General features: G+C 35.3%; 2 protein-coding genes and 1 long non-coding RNA gene across 8 annotated transcripts in view; 1 reads left to right on the top strand and 2 right to left on the bottom strand.

The window, feature by feature from the left end:
- Window positions 1–467: 467 nt before the first annotated feature.
- Window positions 468–2,520, bottom strand: LOC102584017 (peptide-N4-(N-acetyl-beta-glucosaminyl)asparagine amidase A-like). Its single transcript, XM_006359980.2, has one exon. It carries the CDS (start codon window positions 2,441–2,443, stop codon window positions 680–682), a length of 1,764 nt encoding a protein of 587 aa, XP_006360042.1. The 5' UTR covers window positions 2,444–2,520; the 3' UTR covers window positions 468–679.
- An 8,330-nt stretch (window positions 2,521–10,850) lies between these two features.
- The window catches only part of LOC107063161 (uncharacterized), a 20,910-nt gene continuing 8,540 nt past the window's right edge, over window positions 10,851–23,220 (bottom strand). Inside the window, exons 1-3 of one of the 2 annotated variants that reach the window (XR_001475102.1) lie at window positions 16,200–17,607; window positions 15,174–15,257; window positions 10,851–11,186 (exon numbers count right to left, since the gene is read on the bottom strand). This is a non-coding gene — a long non-coding RNA (uncharacterized lncRNA). Of the gene's footprint in view, window positions 11,187–15,173; window positions 15,258–16,199; window positions 17,608–23,220 lie in introns of those variants that run through there. The other variant, XR_001475103.1, reaches the window with a different exon arrangement.
- On the top strand, window positions 13,790–20,527 carry LOC102594821 (uncharacterized). Of its 5 annotated transcripts, none has more exons than XM_015314641.1 (6): window positions 13,803–14,791; window positions 15,816–15,968; window positions 16,058–16,141; window positions 18,537–18,689; window positions 18,793–18,888; window positions 20,182–20,527. In XM_015314641.1, the coding sequence occupies exons 1-6, from the start codon at window positions 14,006–14,008 to the stop codon at window positions 20,251–20,253; spliced, it is 1,344 nt and encodes a 447-aa protein (XP_015170127.1). In that variant the 5' UTR covers window positions 13,803–14,005; the 3' UTR covers window positions 20,254–20,527. The 5 variants fall into 5 exon arrangements, with proteins under 5 accessions (XP_015170130.1, XP_015170129.1, XP_015170127.1 ...); XM_015314642.1 differs by having other exon boundaries at window positions 13,804–14,791; window positions 18,799–18,888; XM_015314643.1 differs by lacking the exon at window positions 16,058–16,141 and having other exon boundaries at window positions 13,795–14,791.

Raw genomic sequence — 23,220 nt, 5'->3', positions numbered from 1 at the left:
ACACAGTATAGTCCCACAAATGGGGTTTGGGAAGGGTAGAGTGTGCGCAGACCTTATCCCTACCTTGGCAGGAATATAGCTTCGAGCTAAGGAGAAGATGAAGTTCCAAAATATAGCTTTTGTTGCTTCTTCAGCCAGAAACATTTTGCGTTGAGCCAATAGGAAGAGAAACCTAGTATACTTTCATGCAACAATGTTGGCAATGCCCAAGTCATTGAAAGCTGAACAAAGTTCTTCTCATGAACATATAGCGTTATATAGTAAGAACGTCTACGAAGTTGCACTTTATACAAATCTCCAACTTCCTCCCCCTCCCAAAACCAATAGAGTGGCAGTAGAGGGGTGAAACAGGAGCAAAGAGAAGCCACCAATTTCTCAAGGATTGTAGGCCTGCAAACTTTGACAAAAATACGAAAATTTCCTCGTGTTTGAAGAAAGACGTACAACAAAAGATAAATAGGCAAAGCCAAGTTTCAGAGACAATTCATTTAGCAAAACAACATATATCAACAAAGTTAACGAGTCCAAGAATACAAGAGGCACTGAGTGGTGCATTTGAATAAAAAAAAGAAGACCATGAACAGTTGCCTACTTCGACCACATAGAGTAGCTCCAGCAGCAAATGAGTGAAAGACAGTGGAATTCGGAAAAGTCAAGATGAGATTGCAAAAAAGACTCTTCAACTAGGAAGAGACAGCCTTTTGCCAATCTTCAAAGGCAAACGAGACCAAGTACTCTTGCTGCAGCTATTGCTTACCTTATCGTAAAGTATCGTGTAATTTGAGCTGCTTATGTTCCTGGAGTAGCAGTACAAATCATCGTTATATTTATATACTTGTTGGGTACTCCCAAGTCCTTTTACTACTAACTGGCCTTTTACAAGCATATTGCCCTGCGCTTTTTGCAAATTATTAACAGAGCTGGTCGAGGATCCGTACTTGGAAGCCTTTACCCTCTTGTCCTCTAATCCCAATGTCAAGTTTGATATCGAGGCATAACTTTGGTTTCCTTGATCTACATTGTCAGAATACCACTTGAACAGATACTTTTTGAAGGACTCAAGCGAGTGAACAGAAGAAGATGGCGTCGTGGCATAAACAGTATCATTGAATTCGATTATCTGATCCACTATTTGCAAGTTCCCTTCATTCCCCATTACCATATAGTTGCTATAACTTAAACTTTGAGACGACTTAGTAGTGATTGTTCCATAAGATGACTTCACCATTCCGGTCAATGTGATGGACCTACTAGCGTTTGTGATAAAGGATCCATCAAAACCTGTAAAATTGGTCAGCACTGATAAAGAAAGGGGCAATAAGCTGTATCTCAACAACTTCCCTTCCGTTTTCTTACTTTTCCCGTCCAACCAAAGATGCAAATTTGCATCAACATACCACACGTTCAGAGCATCCGTGACTCTAAATGAAATCTTATGACTATTTCCATCTAAAATCTTTCCTAACAACGGGGTAAATTCAATGTCATAAGAAGGAAGATCGAACGATCCAATTCCACTAATCGGTCTCCAAAAGAGGGGATTAACACCCCCAGTATAGATCACAGTAAAAGGCCAAACTACACCAACTACCATTTCATCCAAACTAACCACCACCTCCCTGAAAGCTCCATTCCCCGCGATAGTAAGATTATTCGAACTGATATACTCATTAGGTGGATTCCCATACCAAGACTCATCATTCTCATGAAATGAAACATAAACTTCCAATACAGCCCTATACACATTTGGGGGAATCTTGAAATCCTTCGACTGTACATCTGTTGAATTTTCAATCTCAAACCACAACCCATCATTCAAATGCATATTTCTTGAAATGGGAACAATCAAATCAGCCCCAGAATCAAATTTACCCAATTTCACTTCAGCAGGATAAAAATGAACAAAAATTTCCACATGGTACACACCTGTATATGTACTATCAACAATATTCCCTAAATAAACAGCAAAGATTTGATTTTTCAAAAGCAAAGAAGAATATCTAGTAATGTCCTTCTGGACAGTCCAAAAGATCCCATTTTTAGTTGGTTCAGCAGTGCAGCTTCTGAAAATCTCAACCCCACTAACCCAAACACCAAAAATTCTATCAAATTGCCTACCTTTACAAGTTGCTCTCCATTCCAGCACAATCTTGGAAAATTTCTGAGATGGGCAATTTAAAGGGGGTGTGTAATTAGCAAGAATTGGGGGTTTTCTGTAAGTGGAACCAAAATCATGTTCAAGAATTAGGTATGAACAAGGTTTGGTTTTGGGTAATTTTATAGGTTTTGTGACTTCAAAAAAAGTTATGGGGGTGGCACTTTTGGGTAAAGATTCTTGCTGAGTGATGAGTTGGGATCTATAAAGAGAAGAACTGTGGAGGGTTGCTGTGGAAAATAAGGGTAGAAAGAAATAAACTAAGAAAATGGAAGAGGAGGCCGCCATTGATGATGAGCTTTGAATATCATCAGCTGACTAATATACTGTAGATTTTGGAGAGAAGACCCAAAATAGTCCTCATGTTTGGGTTCAGATCCTTGAGTTTTCACTGATAGTCCTCATGTTTGCAATATTGGTGCACTTTTGGTTCTCTTCTAAACTTTTGCCTATTTTTTAACATTAATTATGTTCATAATTTTATGTAAGGAATGTCTCATCGTCTTGTAGGTATTTTTCTTCTCACAATCGACTTTACGTGCAATACAATTTCTACTAAATAAAATAAGGTATTTTTCTTCTCACAATCTCTCACACAGAGTTATTATTTCTACTAAGTATATCAAATGACAATTAAACATTTCATACATAAATTATGAATAAAATCAATATTAAAAAATAGGCAAAATTTTGAAGGAGGACCAAAAGTGCACCAATATTGCAAACATGAGGGACTATTAATGCTGCATGTGAAAACTCAAGGATGACTTTGAGTCTTAACCCAAAGATGAGAGACTATTTTGAACCTTTACTCTTAGATTTTGAGTAAAGAACAAATTATTATGACAATGAAGTCATTTTCTGGTTTGAAACATTCAGCAGTAGTAAAGAAGGATTTTAGAACTTTCTTAGAGCTCGTTTGGATTGGCTTAAAAAAAAGTAGTTTTTAAGTCAAAAATAAAAAGTCAAATTGAAATGACTTTTAAGTGAAAAAATAGAAAGTAGGAGGAGACCTACTTTTGGTTTCTGACTTATTTTAAGTCATTTTTTACCTTGTCAAACATTTTATAACTTATTTTAATTTATTTTTGACTTATTTTAAATTATTTTTTATATCTGCCAAACACTCCAGAAGTCAAAAATTGACTAAAAAGTAGGTTTGACCAACTTTTAAGCCAATCCAAACACCCTCTTAGCTTATTGAATTGCAATTTATGAGATTTTATGCACTATGTTATTGACTACAAGTTTCACTTTCTCTTGCATATATCATTATTTCGAAAATTGAAAAGAAAAGTCAGAAAGTAGAATTAAAACTCACATTGATGTCGCATACTGTCAAGTCGAAATCCTTCTACGGGTCAAAGTACTGCCAAGTCGTGGAAGAACTTCAGAGAGTCAAATTTTGGTGTCCAATTCCTACGGACCCATCTACAGGTTGTGGAACTTTCTACGGGCCGTAGTTTGGACCCATAGAATGAGCTTTTGAGCTTTAAAATTCAATATAAATTTTATGGATTGAATCTACGTCCATAAAAACTTCTATTGTTCGTAGTTTGAACCCGTTGGATAAAATTTAATATTAATTCCACGGATGGGATCTACGGTTCGTAATCCTCATTCTCAACTCCTGACCATAGACACTATGTGCTTGCCTCATGTTCAATATAGTAATTGAATGCTGAACAAGACCCACACAATCCTTAAACTTCTTACTCCACCCTTTCTTACCAACCCACTCTACACAGGACAAATAAATTCCACATAATTCTCACTATTCTTCTCATAATACTCTCTCAATCCACCATCTCCCTCAAACAACATCGCAAAAAATTTTAAATTTTTCTCCCCCTTATCCACTTCCATGACATAATCATCCTTATACTCATACATATCCTCATCATCATTATCAATTGAGTAATTCAAATACTATGATACCGCCTTCAATGCTAGTTGCTAAGCACGGTTCCATCAACACTAGCCAATTCTTCAGCAGTGGGCAAATGGGGTTGCGAATTAGGTTGTGCAGTGAAACTGGGCCAACTAAATTTCGTGATCGGAGTCGATTCAGCAGGAGTTGGAAAAATCCATTCAACATTAGAATCTATTATAACTTCCTTCAACCTTTTCGATATTTACTTATTTCGTTTCTTGAACTAAGTAGAACCGGAGGGCTGTAGACTCACTGGGGTTTGGGGATGGAGATTGGCGTAGATATGGAGTGGAATTGGGGGGACCTTGATGCCATAAAGAATAGAGGTAGCGAACTTCTTATATTAGTCTTTACTCATCGTAACGATTTATTGGAAAACGTGACATTCTTGAACTATTTGAGCAAAAGAGTTTCGTCTGATACTGTAAAAATGTCGGAGAATCGTCGAAAACTGAAGGTTTTGGAGCAAAATCTCTAATTCCAGTGAAAAATAGTAATTTAAATTCATACGATGGACACCAGATCTTGATAAGAAATTAGACGAGACTGTTCACCAGTTAGGAGAAAAAGGCAAGTATTTTAAATTCATACAATGAAAAGTACCTACACTAAATTAGACTTGTTATTTCTAATGCGTCAAATCAAACATCGTATAAGAAATAATGACAACATAACTAATATAAGCATTACTAATACTACATATGTCAAAAAGTGAATGAAACCTCACACACCTTTTGTTGGTTAGGCCTCTACCATGATAAAAAATTTCGGAAGTCACCACAAAAATTTAGTGATTGATTCGTTTATGGTTAACTCTTCCAGATTAAGCCTTACCTTTTTCTCCTAACTTGCAAACAAGCTCATCTAATTTCTTATCAAGATCTGGTGTCCATTGCAAGTGTCGTCTTTTCTTTTATGGTTATTTTCGAAAGTAAAGAATGATCCTCCTCTTTTTCTAAAGTAACTCTACTTTTAACTTATCCCTCCTCATTAGTACTTCTCATTCTCTTAGACCTTTTTGCCTCATCTTTTTTTATTAAAGAACCTACTGCTTGATCTTGATGAGTCTCAGAGCAATTCACTATGCATTTTCCCTTTCAATCTTGCACTTTCTTAGGACAATATGTGTTGTCCTAACCGTTGGATATTTTAGTTGAAATTAGTTTTTCACCAATACATATACCTGAATTTTTCTTCCATAGGTGAAATTAGTTTGACTTATTTTATAAATGTTGACAATTAGTAGTACGAGGAACAATTTTTTGAAAATTAGGACGATAGAAATGGTAAAAGAAGCAACAACACAAGAGGAATGCTTAATTTTTCAGAAGTCGTTCATTTCATCAATGAAACTCAAGGATGTATGGAAGCACGTGAGGAACTACAATAACAAGGAAAATGAAATATCACAATACTACAAGGTTAATAAAGTTTATGTAATGGACAACACATCTTGTCCTAAGAAAGTGCAAGACAGAAAGGGAAAAGCATAGTGAATTGCTCTGAGACTTATCAAGATCAAGCAGTAGGTTCTTTAATAGAAAAAGATGAGGCAAAAATGTCTAAGAGAATGAGAAGTACTAATGAGAAGGGACAAGTTAAAAGTAGCGGTACTTTAGAAAAAGAGGAGGATCATTCTTTGCTTTCGAAAATAACTATAGAAGAATAGATGACACTTGCAATGGACACCAGATCTTCATAAGAAATTAGACGAGGCTGTTCGCGAGTTACGAGAAAAAGACAGGTATTTTAAATTCATACAATGAAAAGTACCTACACTAAATTAGACTTGTTATTTCTAATGCATCAAATCAAACATCGTATAAGAAATAATGACAACATAACTAATGTAAGCATTACTAATACTCCATATGTCAAATAGTTAATGAAGCCGCACACACATTTTGTTGGTTAGGCCTCTACCATGATAAACTTTTCGGAAGTCACTACAAAAATTTAGTGATTGATTCGTTTATGGTTAGCTATTCCAGATTAGGCCTAACCTTTTTCTCCTAACTCGCAAACAAGCTCGTCTAATTTCTTATCAAGATTTGGTGTCCATTGGAAGTGTCGTCTTTTCTTTTGTGGTTATTTTCGAAAGCAAAGAAGGATCCTCCTCTTTTTCTAAAGTAATGCTACTTTTAACTTGTTCCTCCTCATTAGTACTTCTCATTCTCTTAGACCTTTTTGCCTCATCTTTTTCTATTTAAGAACCTACTGCTTGATCTTGATAAGTCTCAGAGCAATTCACAATGCTTTTTCCCTTTTTATCTTGCACTTTCTTAGAACAAGATGTGTTGTCCTAACCGTTGGATATTTTAGTTGAAATTAGTTTTTCACCAATATATATACTTGATTTTCTTCCATAGGTGAAATTATATTGACTTATTTTATAAATGTTGGCAATTATTAGTACGAGGAACAAATTTTTGAAAATTAGGACGATAGAAATGGTAAAAGAGGCAACAACACCAGGGGCATGATTAATTTTTCAGAAATCGTCCATTTCATCAACGAAACTCAAGGATGTATGGAAGCACGGGAAGAACTACAATAACAAGGCAAATGATATATGACAACACTACAATGTTAATCAAGTCTATGTAATGGAGAACACATCTTGTCCCAAGAGAGTGCAAGACAGAAAGGTAAAAAGCTTAATGAATTGGTCCGAGACTTATCAAGATCAAGCAGTAGGTTCTTTAATAGAAAAAGATGAAGCAAAAAGGTCTAAGAGAATGAGAAGTACCAATGAGGAGGGACAAGTTAAAAGTAGCGGTACTTTAGACAAAGAGGAAGATCATTCTTTGTTTTCGAAAATAACTATAGAAATACCACAAAAGAAAAGACGACACTTGCAATGGAAACCAGATCTTGATAAGAAATTAGACGAGGCTATTGACGAGTTAGGAGAAAAAGGCATGTATTTTAAATTTATACAATGAAAAGTACCTACACTAAATTAGACTTGTTATTTCTAATGCATCAAATCAAACATCGTATAAGAAATAATGACAACATAACTAATGTAAGCATTACTAATACTCCATATGTCAAAAAATTAATCAAGCCTCACACACTTTTTGTTGGTTAGGCCTCTACCATGATAAATTTTTTTTGAAGTCACCACTAAAATTTAGTGATTGATTCTTTTATGGCTAGCTCTTCCAGATTTAGCCTTACCTTTTTCTCCTAACTCGCAAACAAGCTCATCTAATTTCTTATCAAGATCTGGTGTCCATTGCAAGTGTCGTCTTTTCTTTTGTGTTTATTTTCGAAAGGGAAAAATGATCCTTTTCTTTTTCCAAACTAACGATACTTTTAACTTGTCCCTCCTCATTAGTACTTCTCATTTTCTTAGACCTTTTTGCCTCATCTTTTTTATTAAAGAACCTACTGCTTGATCTTGATAAGTCTCAGAGCAATTCACTATGCTTTTTCCCTTTCTATCTTGCACTTTCATAGGACAAGATGTGTTGTCCTAACCTTTTGATATTTTAATTGAAATTTGTTTTTCACCAATATATATACTTGAATTTTCTTGCATAGGTGAAATTAGTTTGCTTATTTTATAAATGTTGGCAATTATTAGTACGAGGATCAATTTTTTGAAAATTAGGACGATAGAAATGGTAAAAGAGGCAACAACACAAGGGGCATGCTTTGTTTTTCAGAAGTCGTCCATTTCATCAATGAAACTCAAGGATGTATGGAAGCAGATGAAGAACTAAAATAACAAGGCAAATGAAGTATCACAACACTACAAGGTTAATCAAGTTTATGTAATGGACAACACATTTTGTCCTAAGAAAGTTCAAGACAGAAAGGGAAAAAACATAGTGAATTGCTCCGAGACTTATCAAGATCAAGCAGTAGGTTCTTTAATAGAAAAAGATGAGGCAAAAATGTCTAAGAGAATGAGAAGTACTAATGAGGAGGGACAAGTTAAAAGTAGCGGTACTTTAGAAAAAGAGAAGGATCATTCTTTGCTTTCGAAAATAACTATTGAAAGACCACAAAAGAAAAGACGACACTTGCAATGGACACCATATCTTGATAAGAAATTAGACGAGGTTGTTCACGAGTTAGGAGAAAAAGGCAGGTATTTTAAATTCATACAATTGAAATTACCTACACTAAATTAGACTTGTTATTTCTAATTCATCAAATCAAACATCGTATAAGAAATAATGACAACAAAATTAATGTAAGCATTACTAATACTCCATATGTCAAAAAGTTAATGTAGCCTCACACACATTTTGTTAGTTATGCCTCTACCATGATAAAAAATTTCGGAAGTCACCACAAAAATTTAGTGATTGAGTTGTTTAGGGTTAGCTCTTCCATATTAAGCATTACCTTTTTCTCCTAACTCGCAAACAACCTCGTCTAATTTCTTATCAAGATCTAGTGTCCATTGCAAGTGTCGTCTTTTCTGTGGTGGTTATTTTCAAAAGTAAATAATGATCCTCCTCTTTTCTAAAGTAACACTACTTTTAACTTGTCTCTCCTCATTAGTACTTCTCATTCTCTTAGACCTTTTTATCTCATCTTTTTTTATTAAAGAACCTACTGCTTGATCTTGATAAGTCTCAGATCAATTCACTATGCATTTTCCCTTTCCATCTTGCACTTTCTTAGGACAAGATGTGTTGTCCTAACCGTTGGATATTTTAGTTGAAATTAGTTTTTCACCAAAATATATACTTGAATTTTATTCCATAGGTGAAATTAGTTTGACCTATTTTATAAATGTTGGCAATTATTAGTACGAGGAACAATTTTTTGAAAATTAGGACCATAGAAATGGTAAAAGAATCAACAACACAAGGGGCATGCTTAATTTTTCAGAAGTCGTCAATTTCATCAATGAAACTCAAGGATGTATGGAAGCACATGAAGAACTACAATAACGGGGCAAATGAAATATCACAAAAGTACAAGGTTAATCAAGTTTATGTAATGGACAACACATCTTGTCCTAAGAAAGTGCAAGACAGAAAGGGAAAAAACATAGTGAATTGCTTCGAGACTTATCAAGACTAAGCAGTAGGTTCTTTAATAGAAAAAGATGAGGCAATAAGGTCTAAGAGAATGAGAAGTACTAATGAGGAGGGACAAGCTAAAAGTAGCAGTAATTTAGAAAAAGAGGAGGATCATTCTTTGCTTTCGAATATAACTACAGAAGAATAGACCACACTTGCAATGGTAATCAGATCTTGATAAGAAATTAGACGAGGCTGTTCGCGAGTTAGGAGAAAAAGGCAGGTATTTTAAATTGATACAATGAAAAGTACCTACACTAAATTAGACTTGTTGTTTCTAATGCATCAAATCAAACATCGTATAAGAAATAATGACAACATAACTAATGTAAGCATTACTAATACTCCATATGTCGAAAAGTTAATGAAGCCTCGCCCACCTTTTGTTGGTTAGGCCTCTACCATGATAAAAAATTTCGGAAGTCACCACAAAAAATTAGTAATTTATTCGTTTATGGTTAGCTCTTCTAGATTAATCCTTACCTTTTTCTCCTAACTCGCAAACAAGCTCGTCTAATTTTTTATCAAGATGTGGTGTCCATTGCAAGTTTCGTCTTTTCTTTTGTGGTTATTTTCGAAAGCAAAGAATGATCATCCTCTTTTTCTAAAGTAAAGCTACTTTTAACTTGTCCCTCCTCATTAGTACTTCTCTTTCTCTTAGACCTTTTTGCCTCATCTTTTTTTTATTAAAGAACCTACTGCTTGATCTTAATAAGTCTCAGAGCAATTCACTATGCATTTTTCTTTCTATCTTGCACTTTCTTAGGACAAGATGTGTTTTCCTAAACGTTGGATATTTTAGTTGAAATTAGTTTTTCACCAAAATATATACTTGAATTTTCTTCCATAGGTGAAATTAGTTGGACTTATTTTATAAATGTTGGCAATTATTAGTACTAGGAACAATTTTTTGAAAATTAGGACGATGTAAATGGTAAAAGAAGCAACAACACAAGGGGCATGCTTAATTGTTCAGAAGTCGTCCATTTCATCAATGAAACTCAAGGATGTATGGAAGCACGTGCGGAACTACAATAACAAGGCAAATGAAATATCACAATACTACAAGGTTAATAAAGTTTATGTAATGGACAACACATCTTGTCCTAAGAAAGTGCAAGACAGAAAGGAAAAAAGCATAGTGAATTGCTCCGAGACTTGTCAAGATCAAGCAGTAGGTTCTTTAATAGAAAAAAGATGAGGCAAAAAGGTCTAAGAGAATGAGAAGTACTAGTGAGGAGGGCCAATTTAAAAGTAGCTGTACTTTTATGAGGCAAAAAGGTCTAAGAAAATGAGAAGTACTAATGAGGAGGGACAAGTTAAAAGTAGCGGTACTTTAGAAAAAGAGGAGGATCATTCTTTGCTTTCGAAAATAACTATAGAAGAGTAGACGACACTTGCAATGAACACCAGATCTTGATAAGAAATTAGACGAGGCTGTTTGCGAGTTTCGAGAAAAAGGTAAGTATTTTAAATCATACAATGAAGAGTACCTACACTAAATTAGACTTGTTATTTCTAATGCATCAAATCAAACATCGTATAAGAAATAATGACAACATAACTAATGTAAGCATTACTAATATTCCATATTCAACATTATTTTTATACATTTTACCAAATAATTCCTAAATGGATTTTGAGTATAAAGATGAAGAAAACTATGATTGGTGTATATAACAACAACAAAAATATCTAAATATAATTTTACAAGTGATATTTGAATAGAGACATTCATTCTTTCAATGAAGTTATAGGTGAAATTAGTTTGTATGAGAAGACATAACTGTAAATCTGATGATACCTTAGTGATTTGTCTTTATTGTATGAATGTAATTGAGAAGATGTACTCATCAGTGGCTGTGCTATTGAGAAAGTTTATACTTGGGAGGCCTATGCTTTAGTTATTATCTATGTACCCCATGTTTTTTCTTTTTGACAAATATGATGGCTGGGGCTGGTATGTATCTCGATTAATTTCATGAAATACGTGCCATCTCCTGCGAATACATCTACCTTCAATTTTCATCGCACAACCACCACAATTCACCTGCATTGCCAGTTACCTCTAATCATTATTCATTACAAACATCACCAATCACCTTTACCAGAATCAATTTAGATAGTCCTTGGTGGTTACGGTGGCGACTACATCAACGTATTATTGCTTCAAGAGAAACTCCCATCAAAGTTCACTATGATTCTTTAGGTACTTGTTATGAGAATTAAGTATGAACAAGGTTTGGTTTTGGGTAATTGTCTAGGTTTTGTGACTTCAAAAAAAGTTGTGGGTGGCATTTTTGGGTGAAGATTATTGCTAAGTGATGAGTTGGGATCTATAAAGAGAAGAAGTACTATGGGGGGTTGCTATGGAAAATAAGGATATCAAGAAATAAACTAAGAAAATGGAAGAAGTCAGCCATTGATGATGAGCTTTGACTATCATCAGCTGACTAATATACTGTAGATTTTGAGTAAAGAACAAATTATTATGACAATGAAGTCATTTTCTGGTTTCAAACATTCAGCTGTAGTAAAAGAAGGATTTTAGAAGTTTCTTAGCTTATTGAAGTGTAATTTATGATATTTTATGCATCAGGTTATTGACTACAAGTTTCACTATCTCTTGCATATACCATTATTTTGAAAATCGAAAGGAAAAGTCAGAAAGCAGAACTAAGACTCACATTGATGTGGCGGTCATTTCAAATTAAATGGTAACAAAGGAATTGTTACATCCCTAAACTTTCCAAGCTAAGGCCTAAACCATTCTTCATTATGCAAAAATGTCATATCGAGTGATTCTTAGGTGATTAGTTGAATTATTTAGTTTGTGAATGAATTTTGATATGAATTAAGATCACTAGAATCCCCTAACACAAAGTTGAGTGGAAAGTTTCCTTATCGAGTAAGTTTTGATGTAAGATTCTACTTAGATCAACTTTAAATGATCATATCTCTCAGCATATAATGAATTAAATGGTTCATGACCTATCAAATTAAAGGTTTATGAGTAGTCTTTTCAACGCCATCAAGTTTGTCTCATTTTGAATTTGAAGTAAAAAGTTATGGCCGCCTTACCAGAGACTGCCACAACAAAGTTTTCTGAAGCGGTGAACTATGAAACCCTTCTACGGGTCGTTATACTGTCAAGTCGTGGAAGAACTTCAGAGAGTCAAATTTGGGGGTCCAATTCCTACAGACCCATCTACGGGTTGTAGAACCTTCCACGGGCCGTAGTTTGGACCCGTAGAATGAGCTTTTGAGCCTTAAAATTCAATATAAATTCTATGGATGGGATCTATGGTCCATAGAAACTTCTGTGAGTCGTAGTTTGGATCTGTAGGATAAAATTTAATATAAATTCCACTGATGGTAGCTACGGTCCGTAATCCTCATTCTCAGCTCCTGACCATAAGCCTATGCGCCTGCCTCATGTTCGATATAGTAATCGAATGCTATGCTGAACAAGATCCACACAATCCTTAAACCTCATACTCCACCTTTTCTTACCAATCTCACTACACACAAGACAAATAAATTCCCCACCACTCTCACTGTTCTCCGCATAATACTCTCTCAATCCACTATCTCTCTCAAACAAACAACTTCGTGAAAAAGTTTAAAATTTTCTCACCATTTTCCACTTCCATAACATCATCATCCTATTCTCATACATATCCTCCTCCTCATCATCAATAGAGTACTTCAAATACTCTGATACCGCCTTCAACGTCTGTTCCTGAGCCCGCTTCCTAGTAACACTAGCCAATTCTTCAGCAGGTGGCAAATGGGGATGCGAATTAGGGTGTGCAGTGAAACTGGGCCAGTCAAATTTCGTGATCGAAGCCGATTCAGCAGGAGTTGGACAAATCCATTCAACATCAAAATCTATTATAGCTTCCTTCAACCTTTTCGATTTTTGCTTATTTCGTTTCTAGAACTGAGTAGAATCGGAGGGTTGTAGACTCAATGGGGTTTGGGGATGGAGATTGGCGTGGACATGGAGTGGAGTTGGTGGGGGGGACCTTGATGCCATAAAGAGTGGAGGTAGCGAACTTCTTATATTAGTCTCTGCTCATCATAACGATTCATTGGAAAACGTGACATTTTTGAACTATTTGAGCAAAAGGGTTTTCGTTTGATACTGTAAAAATATCGGAGAATCGTCGAAAACTGAAGGGTTTGGAGCAAAATCTCCAATTTCAATGAAAAAATAGGTTCTTCAAAGCATAAATCGAGAACTGAAAAGGAGGATTTTGGGTTGGTGGTAATTAAATAAACAAAGAGTGGTTAAGAAAGAAAAAAAGGAAAACAATTTAGGTCCAAGCTTGACTTTTTTTTTTGGTTTCCACCTGTTGTTCGGAGAGCCCCAACTAAATTCGAATCTGTCCAAATTTATTCGGCTCTAATGCGGACTCCGAACAATGGGTGTAAACCAAGAAAATTTAAATAAAAATATATATAATATTTTTTTCAAAGAAAAAAGATTAAAAGAAATATTAAGGCCTGCTTTAAGGTTTGACTTTAGCCCCTAATATGTAATTATATGTATGTCAAAATTACTATTTCATTAATTATAAGACGACTAAGGATAATATATTAACCAATAGATATTTTAAATAAAATTTAGCCCAAATTTTGTTTAAAGTTGAAACCATATAAATACAATTGAAATTGAAGGAATATTCAATATTTTTGAAAAATCGAATCTGGAAAACAGAGCAGCCCGAAATCCTTCTCAGTTCCCGTCAAGAAACCATTTTTCTTCACCGGAATCGAGATTTCGCTCCAAACCCTTCATTTTCCGGCAATTCCCTGGCATTTTTACAGTAGCTACCCAAAGCTCTTCTGCTCAAGTTGTAAAAAATGTCACGTTTTCCAATGAATCCTTACGATGAGCAGAGATTAATAGAAGAAGTTCGATACCTCCATTCTTTATGGCATCAAGGTCCCCCTCACCCCCATGTCCACCCCAATCTCCACCCCCAAACCCCAGTGAGTCTACAACCCTCCGGTTCTACTCAGTTTAAGAAACAAAATAAGCAGAAATCCAAAAGGCTGAAGGAAGCTTTAATAGATTCTGGTGTTGGATGGGTTTTTCCAATTCCTGCTGAATCATCTCCAGTCACTGATTCCGGCTGGCCCAGTTTCACTGCACAACCAAGTTTGCAACCCCAGTTGCCCACTGCTGAAGAATTGGCTAGTGTTGCTGGGAACCGGGCTCAGCAACAGGGGTTGAAGGCGGTATCGGAGTATTTGAAGTACTCAGTTGATGATGATGAGGAGGAGATGTATGATGATGATGATGATATGGAAGTGGAAAAGGAGGAGAAAAAAATGAACTTTTTCGCCAAGTTGTTTGAGGAGGATGGTGGGTTGAGAGAGTATTATGAGAAGAACAATGAGAGCGGTGGGGAATTTATTTGTCTTGTGTGTAGTGGGGTTGGTAAGAAAGGGTGGAGTAAGAGGTTTAAGGATTGTGTGGGTCTTGTTCAGCATTCGATTACTATATCGAACATGAGGCAGGCACATAGGGCTTATGGTCAGGTCATTTGTCGAATTCTTGGATGGGATATTAATAGGCTTCCATCCATTGTTTTGTCTGCAGGTGGTAAGCCTAGTGAATCTTCTGATAAACCGGTGGAGGCTCAGGTAATTTACTGTTATTTCATTGGATTTATCAAGGCATTGTCGTTATTGTTAAGTTTGTGTTATGTATTATAGAGATTAGTATGAAATGTGCCCCGAAAGAGTGGAACAGATAGAGAATTTATATTGTTGATCTAGTTTGTTTGGGCAACTGATTGATTGCTTGTTTTGTCCATCGAGAATGATGGAAATTTTAAGAAAAATACTTCATCATGAACACTGATATAGGGAATTCTCATAGCTTGAGGCGTGTCAAAAGACTGTCCTTGGGTGTATATAAAATTAGGAGCACAGAAATTGACAAGGACTCAATTTGTGAAAAACCCAACACAATCTACTATAAGAAGAAGAATTTTTCTTTTAATATATTACCAATAAGGGTTACCTCTCATGTGTGGTTTGTGAGCTATTGCATAGGAACAAAGTTTCTACTCAATGGGCACACAAAAGGTAGCGGCTGTGGTTTCCCCTGTCATAAAATAAAATAAAAATATTACCAATAAGAAAAAAGGCTCCAATGGTCACAAAATTACTCATAATCAGAAACCCATTAGCCAGAAAGCCTTGTCTATTAGACTTAATGCCAATAAATTGGCTTCAATGGTAATATCATATTAATGACAATAATCATAGAGGAAAACCATGAAGGCATAAGCTCAACCATTCTAGTTTGCATTGGTTTAGCCAAGCAAAGAAAAATACTGTCTGTTCAAGTATTGCTGTCCCATAAATTGTATGTCTTGATTTTTTGAAAATATGCAAATACCAAGAATCAAACAGGAAGTTGAGAGAGAATAGGGGAAAGCCCTAGGAAGTACATGAGATAGAACCAGAATATATTTCATGAAATGAAGAGACAAAAAGAATTCTGTCTATTCTAGAAAAGTCAACTGTTTGTATTCACACCAAGTAATCATAAACGGAAATAGTATTCTGTTCGACTAGGGTCTATCTTCAGATATTAGGCTCCGAACTTCAGACTTCAAGTTTGGCCAATTCGAATGATGGATCCAATAAAACATTGCAGGGGAATGAGGATGCTGGTGGTAAAGATTGTTTGAGTGGTCTAAGCAATACAACAGATGCTGTAAATGTTGGCACTGATGAATTATCTCAGCAAAAACAGTCTTTTAGTAATGAAAACCAACAAGAAAATGGTGGTGGCTCCACAGCATTAGAGGTTAGTTTTATGCAGTTTCTATATGCTTGGTCTTATAAAGTATTGGATAAGATTATGTCAGTGGTAGCTGACTTGTATTCTTTCTTTAGCACAACTCCGTAATTGAAGCCAATGTCAGCAATGAGATTCCTGAAACAGCAAAAGAGAACACAGAGGGTGCATCCAATTGTCCGGTAAGACTTTTGGTCGTTGAAAAGTGGTTCCATGAAAACCTACTTCTAGGTTACTTACCTTATTTAGTTTGTGTTTCTGAGATCAAACTTTCTCGAAGATCCACTGCTACCCCTCCTTTATCTCTTCCTTTCTCCAATGAAAAATTCCACTTTCATGTTCGTCTTAGACATGGTGTGTCTTCTTTCAGTCCTTTTCTGGCTTCTGCTGTGGTAAGTGGTAACTCATAATTCTTCGGTGCTTAGTGAAGAAGCGTTTTTAGGGAATTGGGGTTTTTGGGAAGGATTCTTTGAATGTTAGCGGAAATGAATACGAGTCTGAGGTTGTGGGTGATGAGTTAGGAGCTGAGAATGAGGATGAACTTTCTGTTTCTCCGGCGTCTTCTCTGGTTGTCAATCGTCAATCGGAGTAAAAACCCTCGCATTCCAACACATAATCTCACCATTTTTACTTTTCTTTGAAAAACTAGATCTCAACACAAAAACGATTCAAGTTGAGGTGTAAAAGAACCAGATCTGTAAGAAGACCTAGTTCTGGAACTAATGACAAAAGAGGTACAAATGACATGGCGGCTAACTATAGATTCAGAATGAAGAAAGAGAAAGGGATTTTAATGGAAACAAAAAGAGATTTAATGCTTTAAAAATTGTGAAGCGCGTGTAATACACACAGAGGATACTCATTTGGTTATCATGCCACATCAACATTTAGGGTGACATTTATTCAATTTTAAAATAGTTTAGGGTTAATATGACCCTAGTTAAGTTTATGTGTGTCGCTAGGATTTCAGGTTTTTCGGAGGTACTTGTGCCTTATCCCAAGATATAAAATAAAAAATTGTGAACTACCACTTTACTGTGAGCAGTTCTTCCAGAAACTCTTATATATCTAGTGTTTAATATTTTATAAAATGTAGTTAACTATTTATATCTTAGAAGGTTTTCTAAATATAGGTTAGATCTGTGGATGAAAGATAGCTCATCACAAAAAGGAATCAATCCTAAATAAGATTGTGAAGGTATGTTACCTGCGAGTATGGTTGTGACCTGTGAGAAAGAAGGTAGGTTCTCCGACCTGTTTAGCCGTCTACAACTCCACACAGGATAGGCTTTTCTAAATAAAAGTTAGACCTATAGATGATATATAGCTCATCATGAAAAAGGTGTCGGTTTTAATTTCTAGACAAGATTGTGGAATGATCTGGCCCATGATTATGGTTGTGAGAGAGAGGGTTGTTTCTGGGACCTAGTTAGCTGTCCAAAAATGTAATGATGCCCCAAAATCACAAACACATTTGCCCACTCCTGAAGAATTGACCCATTTAGTCGTTAACGAGGCCCTCAGGCTCTGAAGGCTGTATCTGAATATTTGAGTACTCAGACAATGCTGAGGATGATGTTACCGAGGTGGAAGAGGGGACGCCTAGATTATACTCCCTCCGTCCCATTTTATGTGGCACCATTTCCTTATATGGTAAGTATTTAAAGGTACAATTCCTCTTTTACCCTTGTTGGTCCCACTTAATCTTAAAATAGTACTCCAATACATTTATGTGGAGAGAGAAAAGTGAGTCTACTTTTTAATATGACTATTTTTTGAAGGGGCAATTTGGTAAACATTTCAAAGTCTTAATTTATTTCTTAAACTCCGTGCCCGGTCAAATGTTGCCACATAAAATGGGATGGAGGGATTAACTTTTTTTTGTTAAATTTTGGGGAGGATGCTGTGTTGTGATAGTATTGTGATGAGAACCGTGATAGTGGGGAATTTCGTTGTCTTGTGTGTTACTGGGTAAGAAAAGGTGGAGGAAGAGATAGTAGGTTTGTGGAGCACTTGTTCTGCATTCAATTGTTATAGTCAACACAAACAAAAGGCGGCCACATAAGGCTTGTGGTCAGGTCATTTATGAAATTCTTGGATGGTGCATATAGGCTTCTATGCTGTAAGCTTGGTGAATCTTCTGATAAATTTTGAAGGCTCAGGTTAATTACTGATATTCCATTGGGTTTTAATTGGACATAGTCATCACCAATTGGGATTAAGGCATGATTGTTGTTGCCGTAGTTACATTAGGTCTTGTAGGGATAAATGTGAGTAGAGAACCTTTAGTTAGAGAACCCCCAATTTGTTTTTATACTTTTTAGAATGAAAAATATACCCGATAGAGTGGAACATATTGAGGACTCGTATGGTTGACCCAGGTCAGGTAGGTTGGGTTAAGGAGAGGTTGATTAATTGATAGTCATCACCAAATTGACAATGGAGAATTTATTTGGGTAACAATGAAAGTATAAGCTTAAAACTATATGGTTCACACTGAATGTGGCATACTGGCTGTTCAAGTTATTATCGTCGTATCTCATAAATTGAATCTGTAAACATTTTGAAATGTTGCAGGGGAATGAGTGTGATGGTGGAAAGTTCAGCTTGAGTGATATAAGCAATACCAAAGATACTGTAAATATTGGCAGCAGTGAGTTATCTCAGCAAAACAGGTCTTCCAGTAATGAAAACCAGCCAGAAAATGGCGGTTTCTCCACAACGTTAGAGGTTAGTTCTATGCAGCTTCTATACGTTTGGTCAGATACCTTTTAAATTAGACAGTATTGAAGGAAATAATGTCAGTGGTAGCTGACTTGTATTCTATCTTTAGCACAAGTCCACAAGTGAAGCCAATGCAAATGAATATGTTAGCAATGATATACCCGAAACAGCAAAAGAGAACGCAGAGGGTGCATCCAATTGTCTGGTAAGGCTTTTGGTCTAGCATTCTTCGTTGAAAGTTTGTTCTGTTAAGATCTGTTCTGGTTTGTTGCCTTCTTTGTGTGGTGTTTCTGAGATGAATAATTTGTTAACTATCACTTTTCTCGTATCTCTTCCTGCAACTCAACATATCCATCTTTTAATATTTGATAAACATGTACTTAACTAATAAAAAAGGAAGTTTCTAAATGGAAGTTAGAGACAGCTCATCACAAAAACGAGACAATCCTAGACAAAAATGCACTTTGGAGATGATAAAAAAGAAGCATTGGAAGAAGTTCAAAAGGAAGTGATAACAGCCCTATGGGGAGCTATGGTATACCACATTTGGAAAGCAAGGAACTGGAAACAATTCAAAGGAACAAATATTCAACATGCTGATATAGTGAGGGATATTACACGTGAAATTGTAGTAAGGATAGAAATGTATAAGAATACCAAAAGAGCAATTAGATGTAGGAGTTTTTGGCACAAATTATGTAACTAGTTTGTTATTTTTGTTTGAGGCCACTACTAATCCTACTTAGAGGAGATTGAAGGGTGGTGCTCGTAGATTGTATATGGCTGAGAGAAAGAGGGTTGGTCCTCCAAACCTGGTTAGCTAGCAGTCCACACAGGATAAGGCAGTTTCTAAATATAAGTTAGATCTATAGATGATAGATAGCTCATCAAAAAAAGGAGTTTATCATAGACTGAATTTGGAGGTAGGTGTACCATAAGTACATATGTGAGAAAGAGTGTTGCTTCTCGGACCGGGTTAGCTGTCTACAAAGGATAGGCCTCTAAAGTTTAAACCATTGAATCTGACTTGGTGTAGTCAAAAGTTTGTCAGCCTTTTTGCAGTCTCAATGTTCTCTCGTCGGTGATGTGTTGCATTCACTCAGTGCTCCCATTTGTAATCTCATTCTGAAGTGATCAAACAAAATAAATTAAGATGTAAAACCTTCACAATCACACATCACCTGCTTTTACCCATTCTACCAAAAGGAATTGTAGTCACTGTTTACACAACGGGTAAGGTATATAAATTTATAAAGGATTGCACATAATTATGAAGCATATTTCACGTAGTTAACTAGTCTTATATATATCTACTGCCAAAGAGAAAAGTGCTACTCAGCATTGAGTTGTCACTTCTCGGGTTCTTGCATATTCCCAGTGTCCCAATTGTATCGTCATTTAACTACTAGTTCCCTCTTACTTTCTTAGACTTGTAACAAATTCATATATTCGATTTCATTACTTTTGATCTGAAATATGGATACTATCTGTCATCCAGGAACCATTGCCAGATGATATGATTGTTGCAAATGAAGAAAACAATGATGTTTCAAGTGAGAATGCAACGTGAAACAGCTCATGCTTTCAAGATCTCCCGTTCCAGGAGATCATCTCTCATGATAATGATTGTTATATGATTGAGGGAAAAACTATAAGTTTGTAATCTCGTGCTCTCTCTTGGTAACTCGAACAAGTTTAACCTTCAAATTACAACTGTCAGATTACAAAAATTTAGTGATTGATTCGTTTATGCTTAGCTCTTCCAGATTAAGCCTTACCTTTTGTAACTAACTCGCAAACAGCCTCGTCTAATTTCATATCAAGATCTGGTATCCATTGCAAGTGTCGTTATTTTCGAAAGCAAAGAATGATCCTCCTCTTTTTCTAAAGTACTGCTACTTTTAACTTGTCCCTCCTCATTAGTACTTCTCATTCTCTTAGACCTTTTTGCCTCATCTTTTTCTATTAAAGAACCTATGAAAAGTACCTACACTAAATTAGACTTGTTATTGCTAATGCATCAAATCAAACATCGTATAAGGAATAATGACAACATAACTAATGTAAGCATTACTAATACTCCATATGTCAAAAAGTTAATGAAGCTTCACACACCCTTTGTAGGTTAGGACTCTACGATGATAAAAATTTTCGGAATTCACCACAAAAATTTAGTGATTGATTCGTTTATGGTTAGCTCTTCCAGATTAAGCTTTACCTTTTTCTACTAACTCACAAACAACATCGTCTAATTTCTTAACAAGATCTGGTGTCCATTGCAAGTGTCGACTTTTCTTTTGTGGTTATTTTCGAAAGCAAAGAATGATCCTCCTCTTTTTCTAAAGTAACGCTACTTTTAACATGTCCCTCCTCATTAGTAATTCACATTCTCTTAGACCTTTTTGCCTCATCTTTTTTTATTAAAGAACATATTGCTTGATCTTATTAAGTCTCCGAGCAATTCACTAAGCTTTTTCCCTTTCTATCTTGCACTTTCTTAGGACAAGATGTGTTGTCCTAACCATTGGTTATTAAAGTTGAAATTTGTTTTTCACCAATATATATACTTGAATTTTCTTCCATAGATGAAATTAGTTTGACTTTTTTATAAATGTTGAAAATTATTAGTACGAGGAACAATTTTTTGAAAATGAGGACGATAGAAATGGTAAAAGATACAACAACACAAGGGGGAAGCTTAATTTTTCAGAAGTCGTCCATTTCATCAATGAAACTCAAGGATGTATGAAAACACGTGAAGAACTACAATAACAAGGCAAATGAAATATCACAATCCTACAAGGTTAATCATGTTTTGTAATGGACAACACATATTGTCCTAAGAAAGTGCAAGACAGAAAGGGAAAAAGCATAGTGAATTGCTCTTAGACTTATCAAGATCAAGCAGTAGGTTCTTTAATAGAAAAAAATGAAGCAAAAAGGTCTAAGAGAATGAGAAGTACTAATGAGGAGGGACAAGTTAAAAGTAGCGGTACTTTAGAAAAAGAGGAGGACCATTTTTTGCTTTGGAAAATAACTATAGAAACACCAGATCTTGATAAGAAATTAGACGAGGCTGTTCGCAATTTATGAGAAAAAGGCAGATATTTAAATTCATACAATGAAAAGTACCTACATTAAATTAGACATGTTATTTCTAATGCATCAAATCAAACATCGTATAAGGAATAATGACAACATAATTAATGTAAGCATTACTAATACTCCATATGGTAAAGATTTAATGAAGCTTCATACATCCTTTTGTTGGTTAGGACTCTACGATGATAAAAAATTTCGAAAGTCACCACAATAATTTAATGATTGATTCGTTTATGGTTAGCTCTTTCAGATTAAGCCTTACCTTTTTCTCCTAACTCGCAAACAACCTCGTCTATTTTCTTATCAAGATCTGGTGTCTATTGCAAGTGTCGTCTTTTCTTTTGTGGTTATTTTCGAAAGCAAAGAATGATCCTCTTCTTATTCTAAAGTAACGCTACTTTTAACTTGTCCCTCCTCATTAGTAATTCACATTCTCTTAGACCTTTTTGCCTCATCTTTTTTTATTAAAGAACCTATTGCTTGATCTTATTAAGTCTCAGAGCAATTCACTATGCTTTTTCCCTTTCTATCTTGCACTTTCTTAGGACAAGATGTGTTGTCCTAACCATTGGATATTTAAGTTGAAATTTGTTTTTCACCATTATATATACTTGAATTTTCTTACATAGGTGAAATTAGTTTGACTTTATTTTATAAATGTTGGCAATTATTAGTACGAGGAACAATTTTTTTGAAAATTAGGACGATAGAAATGGTAAAAGAAGCAACAACACAACGAGGATGCTTAATTTTTCAGAAGTCGTCCATTTCATCAATGAAACTCAAGGATGTATGAAAACACGTGAAGAACTACAATAACAAGGCATATGAAATATCACAATCCTACATGGTTAATAAAGTTTTGTAATGGACAACACATATTGTCCTAAGAAAGTGCAGGACAGAAAGGGAAAAAGCATAGTGAATTGCTCTTAGACTTATCAAGATCAAGCAGTAGGTTCTTTAATAGAAAAAAGTGAAGCAAAAATGTCTAAGAGAATGAGAAGTACTAATGAGGAGGGACAAGTTAAAAGTAGCGGTACTTTAGAAAAAGAGGAGGATCATTCTTTGCTTTGGAAAATAACTATAGAAACACCATATCTTGATAAGAAATTAGACGAGGCTGTTCGTGAGTTATGAGAAAAAGGCAGATATTTAAATTCATACAATGAAAAGTACCTACACTAAATTAGACTTGTTATTTCTAATGCATCAAATCAAACATCGTATAAGGAATAATGACAACATAATTAATGTAAGCATTACTAATACTCCATATGCTAAAAAGTTAATGAAGCTTCATACAACCTTTTGTTGGTTAGGACTCTACGATGATAAAAACTTTCGGAAGTCACCACAAAAATTTAGTGATTGATTCGTTTATGGTTAGCTCTTTCAGATTAAGCTTTACCTTTTTCTCCTAACTCGCAAACAA

This window comes from Solanum tuberosum, unplaced genomic scaffold (assembly GCF_000226075.1).
Source record: "Solanum tuberosum cultivar DM 1-3 516 R44 unplaced genomic scaffold, SolTub_3.0 scf00312, whole genome shotgun sequence".
NCBI lineage: Eukaryota > Viridiplantae > Streptophyta > Magnoliopsida > Solanales > Solanaceae > Solanum > Solanum tuberosum.
Note: the sequence above shows the minus strand (reverse complement) of the source record. Positions and strands in the feature narration are given on the sequence as shown.